The sequence below is a fragment of the Cajanus cajan genome, chromosome 4 (genome assembly GCF_000230855.2).
Source record: "Cajanus cajan strain Asha chromosome 4, NIPB_CcT2T_4, whole genome shotgun sequence".
Classification (NCBI taxonomy): Eukaryota; Viridiplantae; Streptophyta; class Magnoliopsida; order Fabales; family Fabaceae; genus Cajanus; species Cajanus cajan.
This window is the reverse complement of record NC_138520.1, coordinates 67,881,785-67,899,126: the sequence shown is the minus strand read 5'-3', so window position 1 is coordinate 67,899,126 and position 17,342 is coordinate 67,881,785. Positions and strand designations below refer to the sequence as shown.

The window sequence follows — 17,342 nt, the reverse complement described above, 5'->3', positions numbered from 1 at the left end:
TCAAAAATATAAATAAATAAATAAATTTATAAAATAAAAAATTATTCATATTTAAAATAATAATTTTTTTTATTATAAATTTATAAGTTTATAACCTATGCATGAATATATATTAATATACATATTACACATGAATTATCCATTTAATAGAGAATGATTCACTTATTCTCTTATTTTTTAAAAAAATTTCAACTTTAATAATATTAAATAAACTATATTTTAAAAATAAATCCATTAAATTTTTAAAAATTAAATTTATTGATCTAATTAACATTATTAATATAAATAAATTTTTAAATATACTAATAAGTCAAGTCAATTTTTAAAAATATTAAATCAGACCTATATAAAAAATTTATAATAAATAATATATTAAACTTAAATTTTAATTTTTTACAACAAATTCAATCTATATATTAAAAATTTGACGTAATCTATCTTATTCCTATACCCAACCATGAGACCCATGAGAATCTAACTTGAAATAATGAAATTTCTTGCAGACCTTATATTACGGGAAATTATATGCAGAAAATCGCACCATTAACGTCCTATATGAGTTTATAGGATCAACCTCTTGAAAATTGTCTAATCAAGATAATAAATCAGCAAAACATCACATCTGATAAGAATGACGAGTCTTAATCAAAATAAAAGCTTCAATACTATTATGTAATAATTTCACTATTAGGGTGTCCCTATATTAATTATTAATGCATGTGATAGTGTGATACAGCTTAAGAATCAAATCGTAATGAAGATTAGCTGGATAGACGTTTTGTATGATCTAGTATTTTGACTCGTTAATAAGGTTGGTCTAACGTAAAATCAAATTTAGATGTCTGATTGTATTTTTTTTTAATCATTTAAAAACTAATTTTAAAGAATGAGAGAGTAAATGAAGAAAGAGACAATGAGAAAATGAATGATAGAAAAATAAAAAATAGAAATCAAAATAACACTTGGATATATATTATATATATATTTTTTTTGAAGAATAAAAAAGATTATATTTAAAAAAAAAAATTAATATGGTCGTTGGTAATTAATGAATATTTGTTATAGGTTATTTTATATAAATTTAAAAATTAATCAATAAATAATAATTTAATAAAATTAACTTTATTATTAATCTTCTTAATTAAAAACAATGCAACACAAAATTACTTTCTAAAGAATATTATGGTGAAAAGAAAATAATTAAACTATATTGAAAAATCCTAAACATTTATTATAGCACGAATGAAATATGAAATATTTCGTGAAAAAGTTTAAGAGCAAATGAATGTCCAAGAAGAAATAAATGAAATTTAAGTGTTGGAGTACTAGCTAAGACCACTAAAACTTTCAAGTCAAACATGTGAAAAAATTGCTCATTATTCAACTATATTTAATGGTGATTATTGTAAAGATGCCTATCAAGCCAAATGTCACTATTTTAGTATAATTGTTTGAGGGTGGATTAGTTTAAATTTGGTAAAAATAAAATAAAATTGAATCAGTTTATTTTAATTGATTTAGTTTAATTTCTTTGGATTTTTTTTTGTCTGAACCAAACCAACCTATATTATTAAATAGATTGGTTCAATTTGAATTATTGAATATCTATTTTGAAAATATTTAAAATAAATATGATTATCTCAAAATTCATAAATAATATTATCATAGATGAATATAAATTACATTTTCAAATGGTGTAATTGACTTAACCTAGTTAGATAATAATAACATAATTTAGAAAAAAATAACACATGAATAATTAATAATTAAATTATTTGATTCCATCTGTAATAATATAAATAAAATTAACCAAAAAGAATAATGATTTCAAATTTCACTTATAAAGATTTATCATAAAACCTTGAATTTAAAATTGAAGCGCAAATATATGCTTCAAATGATGCAAAATATTTTCTTTGTTAACCAAAATATTTATGACCAAAAATCGATCACTTTAGTAACATTCCCCATGTTTGAGTTGTGAGCTAAACAAGGGAGGAAAGTTGAAGTCCATATATGAAAAATGAAGTTTCTAACTTTTACTCACTTGCCCTACATTAAAAAGTCCAAAAATAATAGTTTATTCATGTATTTTATTCATTCAAAACATGAATTACAGTAATTAATATATATATATATATATATTATTTTCTCACAATATTCACCGAGTTAATGCATTAAAACAAGTCACAAATACTCTATAAATCTATACATTTCATAGATCAATTTACCACTTTAATTTATATTTATCATCATTTTACTTGATTTCAATTTATCTACTTAACTATCAAGAGAGTCTAAGTGGGTTGGTTGCCTATGATGTATGTATGAGTGTTATAAACTCTCTTGGTAACTGTATCAAATTTTATAGGTAAAAAAAAATCACTTATTTTCTTACACTTTACTTCTCAATTTATTTAAATTTTTGACATCATTACAAAAATATTGTCTTGTAGTAACATATCCTATAGTAAAATGATATTTATTATTAAAAATTACTTTTATCTATAATTATATTCTCGACATAATTGTTAAAAAGTGTAAATATAACTATAATAATACATAATACATGTTATTAAATTTCATTCAAAATCAATACAAATCAATATTAAAATTATATATATGTATATGTCAAATAATTTTATACCTATATATATTATATTTATAATGATATTTTTTTTATATATTACTAAATATAACATTTCTTCTAATGTAACAATCAAAAGTAAAGGGTACCAATTAAGGTTTACTTTACTAAATATACAATTGCATGACCAAAACCTTGGATGGATAATATTCATGACTAGGGTACCAATTAAGGTTTAGTTTAAAGGAAAAGAAAAAACTAGTTTTTCACAACAGAATAAATAAAGGTTTCGAATTTAAAGTAAGAAAAATGCATATATTTAATATCCAATAGAACTTTAAGTAAAAAAATAAAAAGAATTGGTTGAAAGAAAAAGGACACATGTGGAGAGGGGAAAAGAGTGGGAAGTGAAGAAGGTTGAAGGCATGTTGTGAGCTGGAGATGACATCGACACAAGGCAAAAATACTGACAGTTGGCTTGGTTACTGATTTCAGCAAAACATGAATGAATGAATGAGATACTGAAAGTGAAAGCACAGTACAAAACATGTGCCAAAGAGAAGAAAAAAAATGATTATCTACACACCAGTTAGGCTAATGCCATTGAGTAAGGGCTAACAAATTGTATGACGGATTTTATAGCGATGTCTAACGGAAGAGAGAAAAAAATTTGAAATTAATAAGTTTTATGATAGAAAGACATAAAATAAAAAAAAAATTAATTTGGTCTTTGTATGAGTTATTCAACCCGTTTGTTTAAACTTTAAAAAAATTATAAAATTAAAATAAAATTAAAAAAAAAAAAAAAAAACACTTTAGCATATATATAGGAATTGTGCATTTGGTATCTTTGAGATAAACATCAATCAATCTCGTTTTCACCATGTTAAGGAGGGGTTATTTATTTGGCAATCTTGCAGCAGTGATGCATCTTACAATTGATTAAGAATATTAAAAGAAATGTAACAACTTTATTTTTATTTTAGTACATTTCAAACGTTTAGTTGATTATTATTGTATATATTGTGATCAAGCAGTTTGAATTACTTCATGATGAAGGATTCAGTTGTTTTCACTTTTCATAAACTTCTGTGATCATAATTAATTAGGTTTCATTGATAGTTGACAAAATAGAAATTATAAAACAGTTTGGCTACTAAATGAGGAAAAATGATAGATCCTCCGAAAAGGATTCCGAAAATCATTCTAAAACAATAAAATATTAAATTAAATAATTATTTTGTAATAAGTTTATTATAAAAAATAATATTTTAATTTTTCAGAACGTGATTCATACGTTTTTTTCGAGGAAGAAACACTTCTCCTAAATGAGGAGTTGAGGTAGAATAGGGTACATTAATCTATGAGAAAGGGTGGTAAGAAAAGTTAAAAACCTTACACACGTAGAAGAAGACTTGACGTTGAAAAATGCACATTAATCGATCTAAGTAGAGATATATGGAAGACACGACAGAGTCAACAACTCATATTTAATAACGTATACACTGCGGAATAATTAATACTATCCATTAAGATCCCCAAGATTTTGCCATTTGCACGTGCACTAGCCCCACATATTTTTTCATCCAATTTTACTTTCTTAAGCAAAAAAAAATTGATTAGACTATAAGCAAAAGGTCTAGTTAATTAAGCAGTGTTGTTAATTACCTATGTTTTGTAAAGAGAAGAAAATAGAGAGAAAAATTACGAAAAAAGAGAAGAGAAATTAAAAAAAAAAAATGCGTTCAGTTCCACTTTTGAGAACTTTTTTTAGGTATGTCCTACAAAAATTTTCAAATTTTAATTATTTACACTTAAACCAATCAAGGGAAGTAATCAAGGGAAGTTTCTATTTTTTCCTTCACTTTTTTTTTTTTTTTTTCTCTTCTACTACCTTATTTCTTGCATATTAAACACATCCTTAAGACACTAACTAAAGAATAAAAAACAAATAAATAAAGTTGAAAAATGAATTAAAATCATGGGGAGTGTGCCATTATATTTTTCAACAAAAAACTTTTTAACTTGTAATTTCCTAACCAATGCTCTTAAAGCACTAGTAAACATTTTTTTTTTGAAACAAAATAAACTTATTCCATATACTATTGTTTTTTATTGAAACTTGATATTACGAATAATCAAGAACTCATTGGAGAAAAAGTCTCCATTGAATGAAATTAAAGTATGATATTTTAATGAAAGTATAAAACCATTAAGTAGGATGAAGTTAGATAAACTTTGTTACTATGTTTTAGTCGACTACTAATTAATATGATATTATTAATTAGGGTTTCAACTTCATTCCTGGACCGATTTACCAAAATGTACAAGTTGAATATTGGCGTACCGTGTGGCTGGTCACTACTTGGACAGTGTGGAGGACAAGGAACCTATGCAGGTTCAATGATAACAGCTTCTGTTTTGATAGTCTGGTGAAAGGGATTCTGGTTCACAGTTGGAGGTGGTTGTCATCCTTCACAAAGACTTTCCGGTATACTTTTTCACAATGGTGCAGCAATCCTGGTCTATGCTTATGTAGATTAGGGGCTTGATGTGTTAGTGTACGTGGAAGACAGCTACGATGGGAGTGGGGTTTATAATAGAGCAGTAGTAAAGGGTTGTGAAGGGGTTACTTCTTTTCTATTTTTTTCTATTCACGGAACTGATGTTTGGTTCTATATGTACACTTTTCTGTTTATCTTTTTGGTACCACTGGTACCTTTTCAATGAAATTTTTCTTAGCTGTTCAAAAAAAAAAAAATTAATATGATATTATTGTATTTTATTTTATAGTTTTGACTTTTGAGTTCAATTTTAAAATATGTAAATGACTGACAAAAAGAAAGTATTTTTGTCATTAATTATCATAATCTTATCGGCTGGAACAATAGCAACTTGTACCCAAAAGTATTTAATTTTGTTCTCACTTTCTCTCTGCAATCGTATATAATACTACTACTATTTGTTAATTTGTCCCCCATGATTTATTATTCAAGTGCTGAACTTCAAACCGATGATAATGATGTTTTCACGCGAGAGGGGCTTATTGGCTATTGAGAAACTCAAAAATTAATTTGCATTTTAATTTCTCGTATACTAATAAAATGGAGATACCATATATAATAAAAAATGTTTTCACGATGAAAAAAAAAAAAAAAAGTAAAATCTGAATTTTGTCTTTATGTATGTGGCCAAAACCCTAGCCCTGAAAATGTGAAGAAGCGTGCAACATAACAAAACGGTAGCGTAAAAGCAGCAGCCACACACATGCAAGAGTTTGGTAGTGGCATGTTACGCAATAATTGAAAGCATTAATATTTTTATAGGGTAGTAGATGTAGCTACGAGAACCTATACCCTAGCTACATATGCATGGATATGTCTCTTCATTTTCTATTCTTCTTTTCTTTTAATGGTTTTTGTTTCTTCTCTATTTGGTGTGCTACCTTCATTTTCATCGCTCACAGTAAAAATTTTCCTAACACAGGACCCCAAGAGCGACATGACAATATGCCCTTAGCGAGATTTAAGCAAAATCCAGAATCTACCACATTTTTCATGACACACTGTGTTGGTGTTACTCAATAGGTAGGTGTTATGTTGGATCTGACTCTACTTGTCCTTTCACAAATGAAATTTTTTTTGGGGATCATGTGTCTGCCAAATTACTATTTTGCTTTCTGACATTAATTAACAGACTCACCTGGCCACAGTATCAAACATTAACCCTTCCTATGTATACATAAAAAGAAAAACATTAATTAATAACCCTTCCTCATTGTTCCATTATGAGAGTAACTTTTTAAAAGGATATAACAAAATGGTCAACGTCTACAGTACATAGTGCATGTAACATTGATGTTTTCAAATTCATGGTGGTTACTTTTTAGTACTGCTTTGATAAGCCATTAATTCTTATTATGTTCTTTCACATTAATTGATTTTTATCAGCATTTGTCATAGATATTATTTGGTCAAAAGTAACATTTTTTTATGTTAATTTCTTTGACTGGTACTTTTTAATTGGGACAAAGAAGACAAAACGGAGACAAACGATTTGGTTCGCATGCATGTCTCATTCATTATTGTTATTTTCTTCGAGATTAGTATTACAGCAATTCTTGCACCATGTTCTAGGGTTAATTTGCGTCTTGAATGTCAACAGAATGATATCTATAATGTGTACGTTTCTAATATTATATTGGGTATGGATCATAAATTAATTTCTTCTAATTCAAGTTTAAAAAGAAATACATTTTATCTCCTTCATTCAATAAGTAAAATTCTAGATCAAATTAGATATTAATAAGTTTTGACTAATCACTAAATATACAATAACATTTGATCTGAGGATCTTAACATATTACTATTGATTTCTTACCAAATAGTTTTAGAAATGTTATCTCTTATCTACTATTTTTACTTGAAAAAAAACTAAAACACCCATTTATTGCTATCTACTTAATTAAAAGACACAAAATTTAAATATCATCAACCCGTAAAATTAATAGTATTTGATCGAAGAAAAAAAAGACAGAGAAAGAAATTTAAAATATTCTAATATCTCCCTTTATGTTTTGCAATGAAAAGAATAGCAGAAGAAAAAAAAAAGGAAGAATGGGACTAGGTAGTACGTACAAAAACAAAGGTACGTAAAGCCCTTTTGTCTTTTTGTATTTGCTTAATTGTTCCTCTTAGGTTATAATTATATTTTTGTATGGTCGAAAATAATAGGAAGGGGGTCGAGGATGTTCAATAATGTGAACTGGTCACTACCCTATAAGCCTATAACCCTACTATTTCATAGGTCCGCAGTGCACTTCCCTAGCTAGGGTTGTTCGTATCCTTCCACAATCTGTCTTTTCTAGACCCATCACTGAAAATCTTACTCGTATTTTATAGTGAAAGATAAGAAGACAAATTTTTAAAGACGTGAGTGATTCGTGAATCATTTCTACCGTTGAAAATGAAATCTCAACATCTCTTTATTTCACTCCCAATCTTTCTCATTACATTTTCTACCAAATTAATATTTAATTTCCACAACTACGAAGGCCTATCCATTTTTTTTCCTAACACAAATATGAATTTTTCGTTAAGTTTGTGTTTCAAAGTGCGTCCGAAGCTTAAAAATTCACGTCAATTTGTTGTATAGGTGCAAAAGCTACAACTTTAAGCTTTAAAAATGAATGCTAAATTGGGTCTAAACACATACTAAATCGTTTTACAATATGTGAATTTAAATGTAAAGTGTCTAACAATTGTATTAATTCAAATTAAATGGGTATCGGTGTACATTAAAAGTTAAAACTGTTCCTTTTAAAATTTCCTCCCTTTGAAGCTATGGGAACCAAAATTGGGGCCTCGTAATGCTATTATTGTATGTTAGAAGCCTAATTACAATAATGCAGTCAAGGATACGTACGTGATACGTCGTTCTCCCTAGTCCCTACTAAGCTACTACCACATATATAGCAAATTCATACTTCAATTCACTACATTAAAATGGAACTAGAACATGATAATAAATAAGAGCTGTTATGCCTTGATGAATTTTATAAAAAATGTTGAGGAACTTGTATATATATATGATACTTTTTTTCACAAAATGTTTAGACTTATATATATATATATATATATATATATATATATATATATATATATATATATATATATATATATATATATGATATATATTGTAATTTTTTATTGCAAGTTTAGATTATAATATTATTAAATGTGTTTTTACCGTAATTATAATAAAAAATATTTTAAAATTTTTATCCTAATTAATTCCTAAGAATAATGATAAACCGTTCAAAGAATAATGCCAATAAATTCCCTTGGTATATGGTTATAAAAATTAATTATTACCAAACACTCCATTATGATTTATATAACAAAAACCTTTTATTTATTTTTAACCAATATCCTTACAGCACTTATTAATGAAATTTTTTTTTTCTTCTTATAAACAAAGAAAGTAGTATTAAGAATAAGTAAAAAGAATATTCAAACCCAATATTGATGGCGTGCTGTTTGGGGCTAAGTGAAGTTTCACTATTTAATTTTCCATTATCATGATCACTGCCACAAATCTCCTAACGTGGTTCTTAATTAATTAAGCCTGTATTGATTTTATGTGCATGTTATGGATCTTCTAAATAAAAGCCTCCAATTACTAACTGTAGACTCAATATGTTCTAACAAAGCACTTAGCATGTGTTTTGAGTCCCAAAGAATTTCTTCTACAATCCCTCTTCAATAATGTCTTAGGGGCGTTTGATATATATACACTAAAGTTCAATACAAGGAGAATAATATTGGAGAAAGTAGTTAAGTTATAAACAAATATCTGCCTTGTTTATTATTTGGTGGACAATAATACTAGTAAAATAGTATAAATTTTATTATAATACCCTTATTAATATCAATTATCTTAATAAAATTCAAAACAACTATTTTAATACGATAAAAGTGATAATAATAATAATAAGAGGATGGTTCAAACGACACTGCTATAACTTTTACTAAGTGTTACACCGCTTAATAACTTTATATGAAATGTGAATTTTGAAAATCCAACCGTTAGATTGAAAGTTCATATCTCTTAGATCATATATGTCAAATTTTGTTAAAATTGAACAACAACTTGAAGGTAATCAAAGTGTTCATATTTTAGTATATTTTGAAATGTATATATTACGTCAATTTTGTTTTATAAGAATGAAGTATCAAATTATCTTAGATTAATATAAAATTTGATATATATGATCTAAGAGATATGAATTTTCAATCTAACGGTTGAATTTTCAAAATTCACATTTAATATAAAGTTATTGAGCGGTGTAACACTTATTAAAAGTTATACCAGTGTCGTTTGAATCTTCCTTTAATGTGTAAAAATAATGGCAACATTGATGATAGTAACACACAACAATAATGTTGGTGGGGTACCCAATAAAAACAAGAGTAGTTTCAACACTGTCAATAATAGTTACAATTATAGTGATAACATAGTAACGATAATAGTCAACCATTGTAATGACGACAATGATAATAATAATAATAATAATAATAATAGTATAATGACAATATTTGTGATAATAATAATAAGGGGTGGTAGGAAGGGGAGTGAGACAAAAAAGAAAAATATATAATATATGTTTATTAAAATAAAAATAAGTATAAACATATTTTTCTAAGTATTTTTTATACTTGAAACAAAAATAGTTTCATAATTTATTGACTAACAAGAAGTTATATTTTTTTTTATACATTATCTCTTAATTTGTGCTATCATGTGACTTTATTTTTATTTTTTTTAAATCAAACATAATAATTATATTTGTGTTATAAATTACCATTTTTTTAAGCAAATCAAACGTACTATTATATTTATTAGAAGTCATAACTTCTGCTGACTTCTTTAGAAGTCAACAAATATTTTGCCAAAAGAATCTTCCCGATATGATTCCTCCGAGTGATGATACTTCCCTACAATTAAGTTTCAAGTCACCTCTAATCCTGCATATTAACGTGTATGGTCGAACAAATCTCAAAGAAGCTGAGATAAGGATATTCAAGCATTTTACTTTGACTCACTTCCCTCTAATTGATTCTATTGCATTTATGCATTGTTTGGAGTGAGAGTAAATTTGACAGGAAATAAGTGGTTTTTATTATTATTATTATTATTATTATTATTATAAATTTTTATAGTAATTAAAAATAACTTTTACTTCATTTTCTTAACATACAATTATTTATTATTTATTTTAAAAAAATCATATCTAAACAATATTTAATTTTTAATAAAGTAAAAGAAAAAATATCACAAGTTTTCTTACATTTCTTTTCGATTTGAAAATGATTTTATTTTATATTAGGACTCACTAATGCTCACAATTTCTCCATTCATTTTCACTCCAACCAAACATTTAAATTCAGGTAATTTTTTATATATTTCACTTTCTTCATTTCTCTCGTTCTCTCGTATCACCCTATCCAAATAAAAGGATTAGACAAGTTGATTTCATTTGATAAGTTGATTTCATTTGATGTTTTTAGCAATAATATTGGTGGGTTAGAACTATGCTAAACACATGTTGGTTGGTGGTACGACTACTATAGTGATCAAGAGTACAATTGCCTAATTTGGTTTGACGTCATTCATTTTTTCATGAATATTAAGGAGTATGTGAATAGAAACCTTATTTTTCTAAATTTAATTTCTTCGTATTATTTCTTCTCCCTAGTCTTTTTCATATCGGCCTTGGTTGTTCTTTCAATCTCTAGCTAGCACATAACAATTCACCACACATACAGAAGGAAACACAAAAGAATTAATAAGAATCTAAAGATAATTGAATGAAATATGAAATAAAACAATAGTTTTTTTTCAAGGGAAATAAAACAACAGTTATCTATTAATATTTGGATTCGTTGATTTTTCATTAGCAACTCCTAAAAATGGCATAAAAATTTTGATGGGAAATTTCTTTCAATCACGACAAGTATATCAATCTTATTAAGTAATAAAATAGTAAGTAGAATATCGTTTTCACGAGGATTAATTCAAGTAACAACCGCTTTCAAATCAATACTATCTGAGCAAATAAAAAACAATTAGAAAGGTGATTAAGAATTATTAAAAGTCAAACTAAAAAAGAAGTTAAAATTGAAAAAATGTATGCGTGGAATCTTTTTTTAAAATTCAAATTAATAAAAAATTAAGACATGAGTATTGCCCTCCTTGTATTCCTATCACTATTAGAAAAGTATTATTTTTTTACGAATTTTTCTAAAAAAAATATTTGTATATTCTTTTTGAAATTTTCTTGTAATAATAATTTTACAATTTTTTTTTACAAATTTATTTACAAAAAAATAATTTAAAGAAATTTCTTACAAATATTTTATGAAAAATAATCTATAATTTTATTTTTTTATTTTATAAATTTTGCTACAACTTTAATGATCATAGAAAAAAAAATTTCATGGTAAACTTTTGCAAAAAAATGTTGTAAGAATTCTATCTTGTTTTTTACGAATTTTCTTGTAAAAATAAATTCGCAAGTAATGTTTACTAAATGGTAAAAAAATTTCGTAAGTAACTTTTTTTTGCAGATTAACATTAATTTACCAAAAAAATAATATATATATATATATATATATATATATATATATATATAATTTATAAGTTTAAGAATTAAAAGATTTTCTTCAAGTCTCCCATCGATTAGAAATAAAATAATTAAAAAGTATATAAGTTGGAGCAACACTCACCTTACAAGTTGATTTTGTATGGTTGAGTGTTAGACCTATAATTTACAATCTAAGAATTAAAAAAGTTATTTGTCACATGTTCGAGGCGTGGAAGCAAATTTCTTAATATTTTAGATGAATTCATTGTAAGCATTTAAAAGTTGAAGAATTATTAATAGAAATTATACAATAATTACCTCCGAATAGTAATTTCTTTGTTTTTTTTTTCAGAAGAAATTTTCCAATTTTCCTTTAGAATATCTTGCAAAAAAATTCGCAGAAAAGTTCACAAGAAACTTTCTTACGAGTTTTTTTCAAAGGAAACTTTCTTGTGAAGTTTTTTGGTGGAAAAATTTCTTGCGAATTTTAAAATTCGCAAAAACATATTATCTATGAAGGTATTACTTAAAGATAAAATTTTGCAGAAAAATTTGTAGGAGCAATATTTCTTGCGAATTTTTATGCAAAATTCGCATGAAAAATCGCATATAATAAGAAAAATTCTAATAGTGTATGCACTTAATTTTACATTCAATAAAAGTTATAGCAGCTCTTTTCTTTTCTTTTCAATAAAAACAAATAAATAAATTCAAGTTACAACATGAAAGTATAGTTCAATTCAATAAAAGTATATTAAGATCAATTTCTTGATTTATAACCACTTTGCCTAAATTAAATTAGTATTTATAATTACTAATTTGATTATGGAACATTATCACAAACTTTTACTCTTAGAAACATCAAAATTATTAATTGTTAAAAAAGAAACATCATATAACATATTAATTCTATAAAAAAAAGTGAGTAATGTAGTCTAGCACTAGCTAAAAAATGAAGCATCAAGTAGTCTTTATATATTTAGGAGAGTCGGTATATATATCAAAAAGACTCATATACCTAATATTATACATATTGTTTGGTTGAAAAAAAATGAGAGGGGGGGGATTTTGTTAAACATAAATTGTCTTGTTTAGTTTAAATTTTAGGCGAAGAGGAACAAAATCCTTTCTAACCTAATTTTAACTCATTTTCAATATCGAAAAGATTTGGAGAAAAAAGGAAGAGATTTTTGAAACATATATAATTTAATATCTAAAATATCCTTATATTTTTAATTTAATTATAAAGATATAAAGGTAAATTAGTTTTGAAATCTTTTATTTTCCTTATGAATCAAACAAGAAAACAGTTATCTCTTATTTCCTTATCTATTCGTAATCAAATAAAATATCTAACTCCTTTATTGACATCCTTTCCCTTTCTTTCTATTAAAATTCCTTTCTTTCCTTCCCTCCTCTCTTGAAACTAAACGCAATATATTTGGATTAGATGTAGTGTAAAAGTTATGTGGTGTAAATAATATATAATATTATATTATTGCCGACTAATTTGATGGAAGAAAATTATATCTCTTTGACCGATTATGACGAAAATCATTTTTTAAAAAATTGGGAGAGGCAATAGCATGCTTATTAAAATATGTTAAAAATAATAAATGACAAAATGTCTAGATCCTTAAGCACGCTTATTAAAATTAATTAAAATAAAAGGGTGAAATTTAATAAAGTATTTAGAGAACGGACTTCCAAAACTTTTTACAGCGACAAGTGAGATCTTAAAGCTCAAATGCAAGTTGCTACTGCCAGAATCACAGGCAGCCTTCATAAAAAAAAATAAATAAGCATTTCAAATATTTTATTATTATTTTTATAATCTTTTGGTCTCTTTGTCAAACTAGATCCTCCTTTGTCGTAAAAAGAGACAACACTATCAATTGGGGTTTTTTCTTTCTACTATGGGATTGCACCTTTATGTCCACATAAAATGGGCAATTCAATTGGGAAATTTACAAAAATGTTCAACCGATCGAGAGGAAAAGGAAAATAAATTGGGACACTTTATGTTTTGGATTTAGTTTTATCTATCTTGAATATAAACCTCTAGTACGGTGTTAATTGTTCGTAATTTTATCACGTGTTACTATATCTTTATATATCATAAAATAGTTATTTTGAATATTCAGTTTAATTAGGAATAACGATTAAAATTAATTATGGCTAATTTAAAACAACCCGACACAGAGACAGAACATGTTACACTGTGTAAAACTATTCATACAAGGTTAGGACTCACGACTGAAACTATTCAAATAATATAAGCCTAGGGTACACAAGGACTCATCAGATGAGCCTATGTCTCTAGTTAAAGTCTAGCAACAACTTTTGTAATAAACGAAGAAGTAGCTTTAGATTTTCAAAATCTAACTTTCACCTTTAGACAAGCTTCAGGAAATTTGAGACCTTTTTTGATTTTTTCCCCCCCTCATTTCCTCCACGATTCATTGGGTTTAACGCAAATGAGACTGTGACAATTTGAATTCTTAAGTTCATGATTAGGGGGGAAATTATTCCCTATTTAAAAAAAATATCCACAATTCATAATCTTATTTGAGTCAGATTAATGGAGGATAAATTCTTGAATATGTAACACATTATGTACTTAAACTCAAAACTGATAATTAAGTTGGAACAATTTTATATCAAATTAATACATGAAGTGAACGGCCAATGTTGTGAAGAGAAGAACAATATTTAAGTATTATTTTTACTTTTTTCTAATAAGATAATAGGAATTTATATTTTAATATATAATTTAACTTTGTATTGCAAGGTGCCGTAAAAAAATGTGCAATGATAACTTCTTATGAAGATACAAGTTTCTCCCTAGCAGCTGTGTGTAGTTGAGGTGGAGAACTAGTATCCAAGATCTTAAAAGCTGCATGCTCTGGCTAGGAAAGAAGCTAGAAGCCCTTTAAATTTTGGGATGAAAGACGTGAAATCAAGAGCTTGTACTTAAAAGGGGAATTTCTTTTAGAGGAAAAGAAATAATAAAAAAAAATCAAAAGTTTAATGGAAGAAGTTGTCAGTTTTTGCAACTGGTTCTGTCTCTTACAATATGAACAACTTATACAACTTTGTGCCAGTTATGTCTTGTTCCCAAACAACTTTGGGTCCATGAAGGTACTAAAATTCAGAAACTAATTTTATGCTCCAAGTTTTTCTTGAGGAAGATGACAGTTAAGGAAGATGACAGAAAACTAACAATGCAATGCACCCTTTGTGGCAAACTTTATTTTCCCTTTCTCAACACATAAAATTGTTCAAAATTCCAATTGAAGTTTGTGTTTAAAATCCATTTTACATTTGCATGCCAAATTGACACTATTCTTGAGTCATATGCAATCTGACCGCTACAGTTCATAAATACATTAATTGAATTATTTCTTAGTTCACAATAATTTCTCAAACCCATTTTATTTTTACCCAGAGTAAATTTCATTCTATAGCGGTTCAATTCTATGACAAAACCTCTGAGATATATATAATGACTCGGCAGTTAGCACTAAGGTCTATATATTAAAATTAACTTAACCAAGATATTAACATTACTTACATGTGAACATAAATTGTGTGAGAAACAGAAAGTTGAGAAACTCCTTTAGAATGGCCTTAAACCTCAATTGGTTACTACTTACTTGTTCTGCACTAATTATCAGTTAAATCAAACCATATTTGCTTGAACACTTTGATAATGAGATCATGATACTCATCTGAATTAAGAGAAAGGTAGCAAGCAAGAAGATCCTCCAAATCCTTTGATGTCCTAATGTTGTTCTGCACAATCATCTCCACCATTGATTCTCTGAAGTCTCTCTGAGGATTCAGTGATGACTTCACAATTGCAAAGCTATCAGAGAGGCTTCTCCGGCCGGCCGCGGCCGCCGACACGCTTCTCCGGCCTTGTGCCGAAATTTTCCGGCTGGCAATTCTTGGTGAGTTCATCCGAAGCCTCACTCCTGGAGAGCTCACAGAGAACCTCCTACTAGGTGTGTTCTTGTGTTCCTTCACAATTTTAACTCTTAGAGGACCCTGCAGGTTTGGTTCTTCATGTGCAACCATTTTGCTTCTTGGTTTGGATTCTTTCTTCTTGGCAGCACTGAGCAAGTCATTGAATTTTTCTGGCTTGGTCACAATTGGTGGAAGCACAAGGTCTGATAAGGAATCATACTCATACCCTTCTAGCTTATCATCTTTTCTGGCTATGGAATTGTTGTCCACATCAATGATGATGTCCTTGGTGTCGGGGTGTAGCCTGCAGGCACAAGAGTTGGACCAAGGAATGGTTTTTTCATCCAGTGATTCAGTGGTAAGAACACGGTCTGTTCTGAATTCAGGGTCAGGGTACTCTGATTCAGGAGAGCTATGATGTGGTGGTGATGAGGAGTTGTTATTGTTGGTGGCAACAATATGCTTAGGAGAAGAACTAGAACTAGAAGTCCTTGCAGTTCTTCTCTTGAGTCTTTGTTTGGATGATTTTCTTGGGGGTTCAGGGGAATTGGTGTCTTTGAGGTTTCGGTTGTTGGCTGGTGAGGTGTAGATTCTGTCATTGGGGTTAAGTTCCCTTGTGAAGTAGTAAGACTTTCTGGGATTGTATTGGTGGGGTTGCTTTGGTTTTGATGGTTGTGTGGTCGAGGCTTGTGAAGGTTGTTTTTTCTTCCTGGGCTGAGTTGAGGTTTGCTTTCTTGCTTTTCCCATGTCCTTGAGTTTGTAAAACCAAGCATTTGGGATCATATCTGATAATTTGAACTTGTAGTTACCCATCTTCTCTTTGTGTCTATCTCTATCTCTCCCTTTGTGTGTTTGTGAAGGAGTTGTGTGTGTGCTTTCTAGTACTTTCTATGATGAATGAGGGGTGAGAGTGAGAGCTTAGGTAACTCTAGCTCCATCAGTGTATTTGGTTTGGCACTCATGGTAATGTGAGATAAATAAGAGAAGTGGGGCTTTTGGAATTGGGGTCCACAAGGGAGGAAAAAGGTTGGCAAAAAAATAAAAAATTGTGGGGCTGATGTGGTGATTGGTGAATGAATGACTATTATCTAATAAATAAATAAAAAACCAAAAATAACATGTTCACTACTTTCACTACTACTCAAAAGGATCACAATGGTGATTTAAACACCCTTCTATGAATGTGATTGATTCCCAAGTGGATTTACATGCCAACATGAATCTTCATAGGAAAACAACAATTGTGTGTGGCCCATGTGCTTTAGACCTGAGTGCAGGTTCTAACACTAATAGAGAAAAATATGAGCCAGAGCAATAGGTTGTGTTCTCAGATGCAATGTAATAATGTAAAGTAAAAGCACTATACTTTTGTAAGTGGGATAAGAGATGCTATTTTGCAGAAAGTCCATTGGCACATTGCAACCAGCAAGCAATGTGGTTTTGGTTAAAAATTTGTTCTGATGAGAAAGGGAAAAGGAACACACAGAGGTAACCGTGCTGAAAAGAATTTGAAGGGCAGGGAAAGAAGAGAGAAGCTTTCGGAATTGGAAGCTTGTTGCGTGGGTCAGTGTTACGTGCATCCAATATAGAAAAAAAAAACTCAGTGGCCCATGATACATAGATTGTGCATATTTGGATTAC

General features: G+C 28.0%; 1 protein-coding gene across 1 annotated transcript; it reads right to left on the bottom strand.

The window, feature by feature from the left end:
• Nucleotides 1-15,269: 15,269 nt before the first annotated feature.
• On the bottom strand, nt 15,270-17,024 carry LOC109802876 (transcription repressor OFP4). The gene has a single exon (XM_020364283.3). The coding sequence runs from the start codon at nt 16,512-16,514 to the stop codon at nt 15,399-15,401; it is 1,116 nt and encodes a 371-aa protein (XP_020219872.1). The 5' UTR covers nt 16,515-17,024; the 3' UTR covers nt 15,270-15,398.
• Nucleotides 17,025-17,342: the final 318 nt, after the last annotated feature.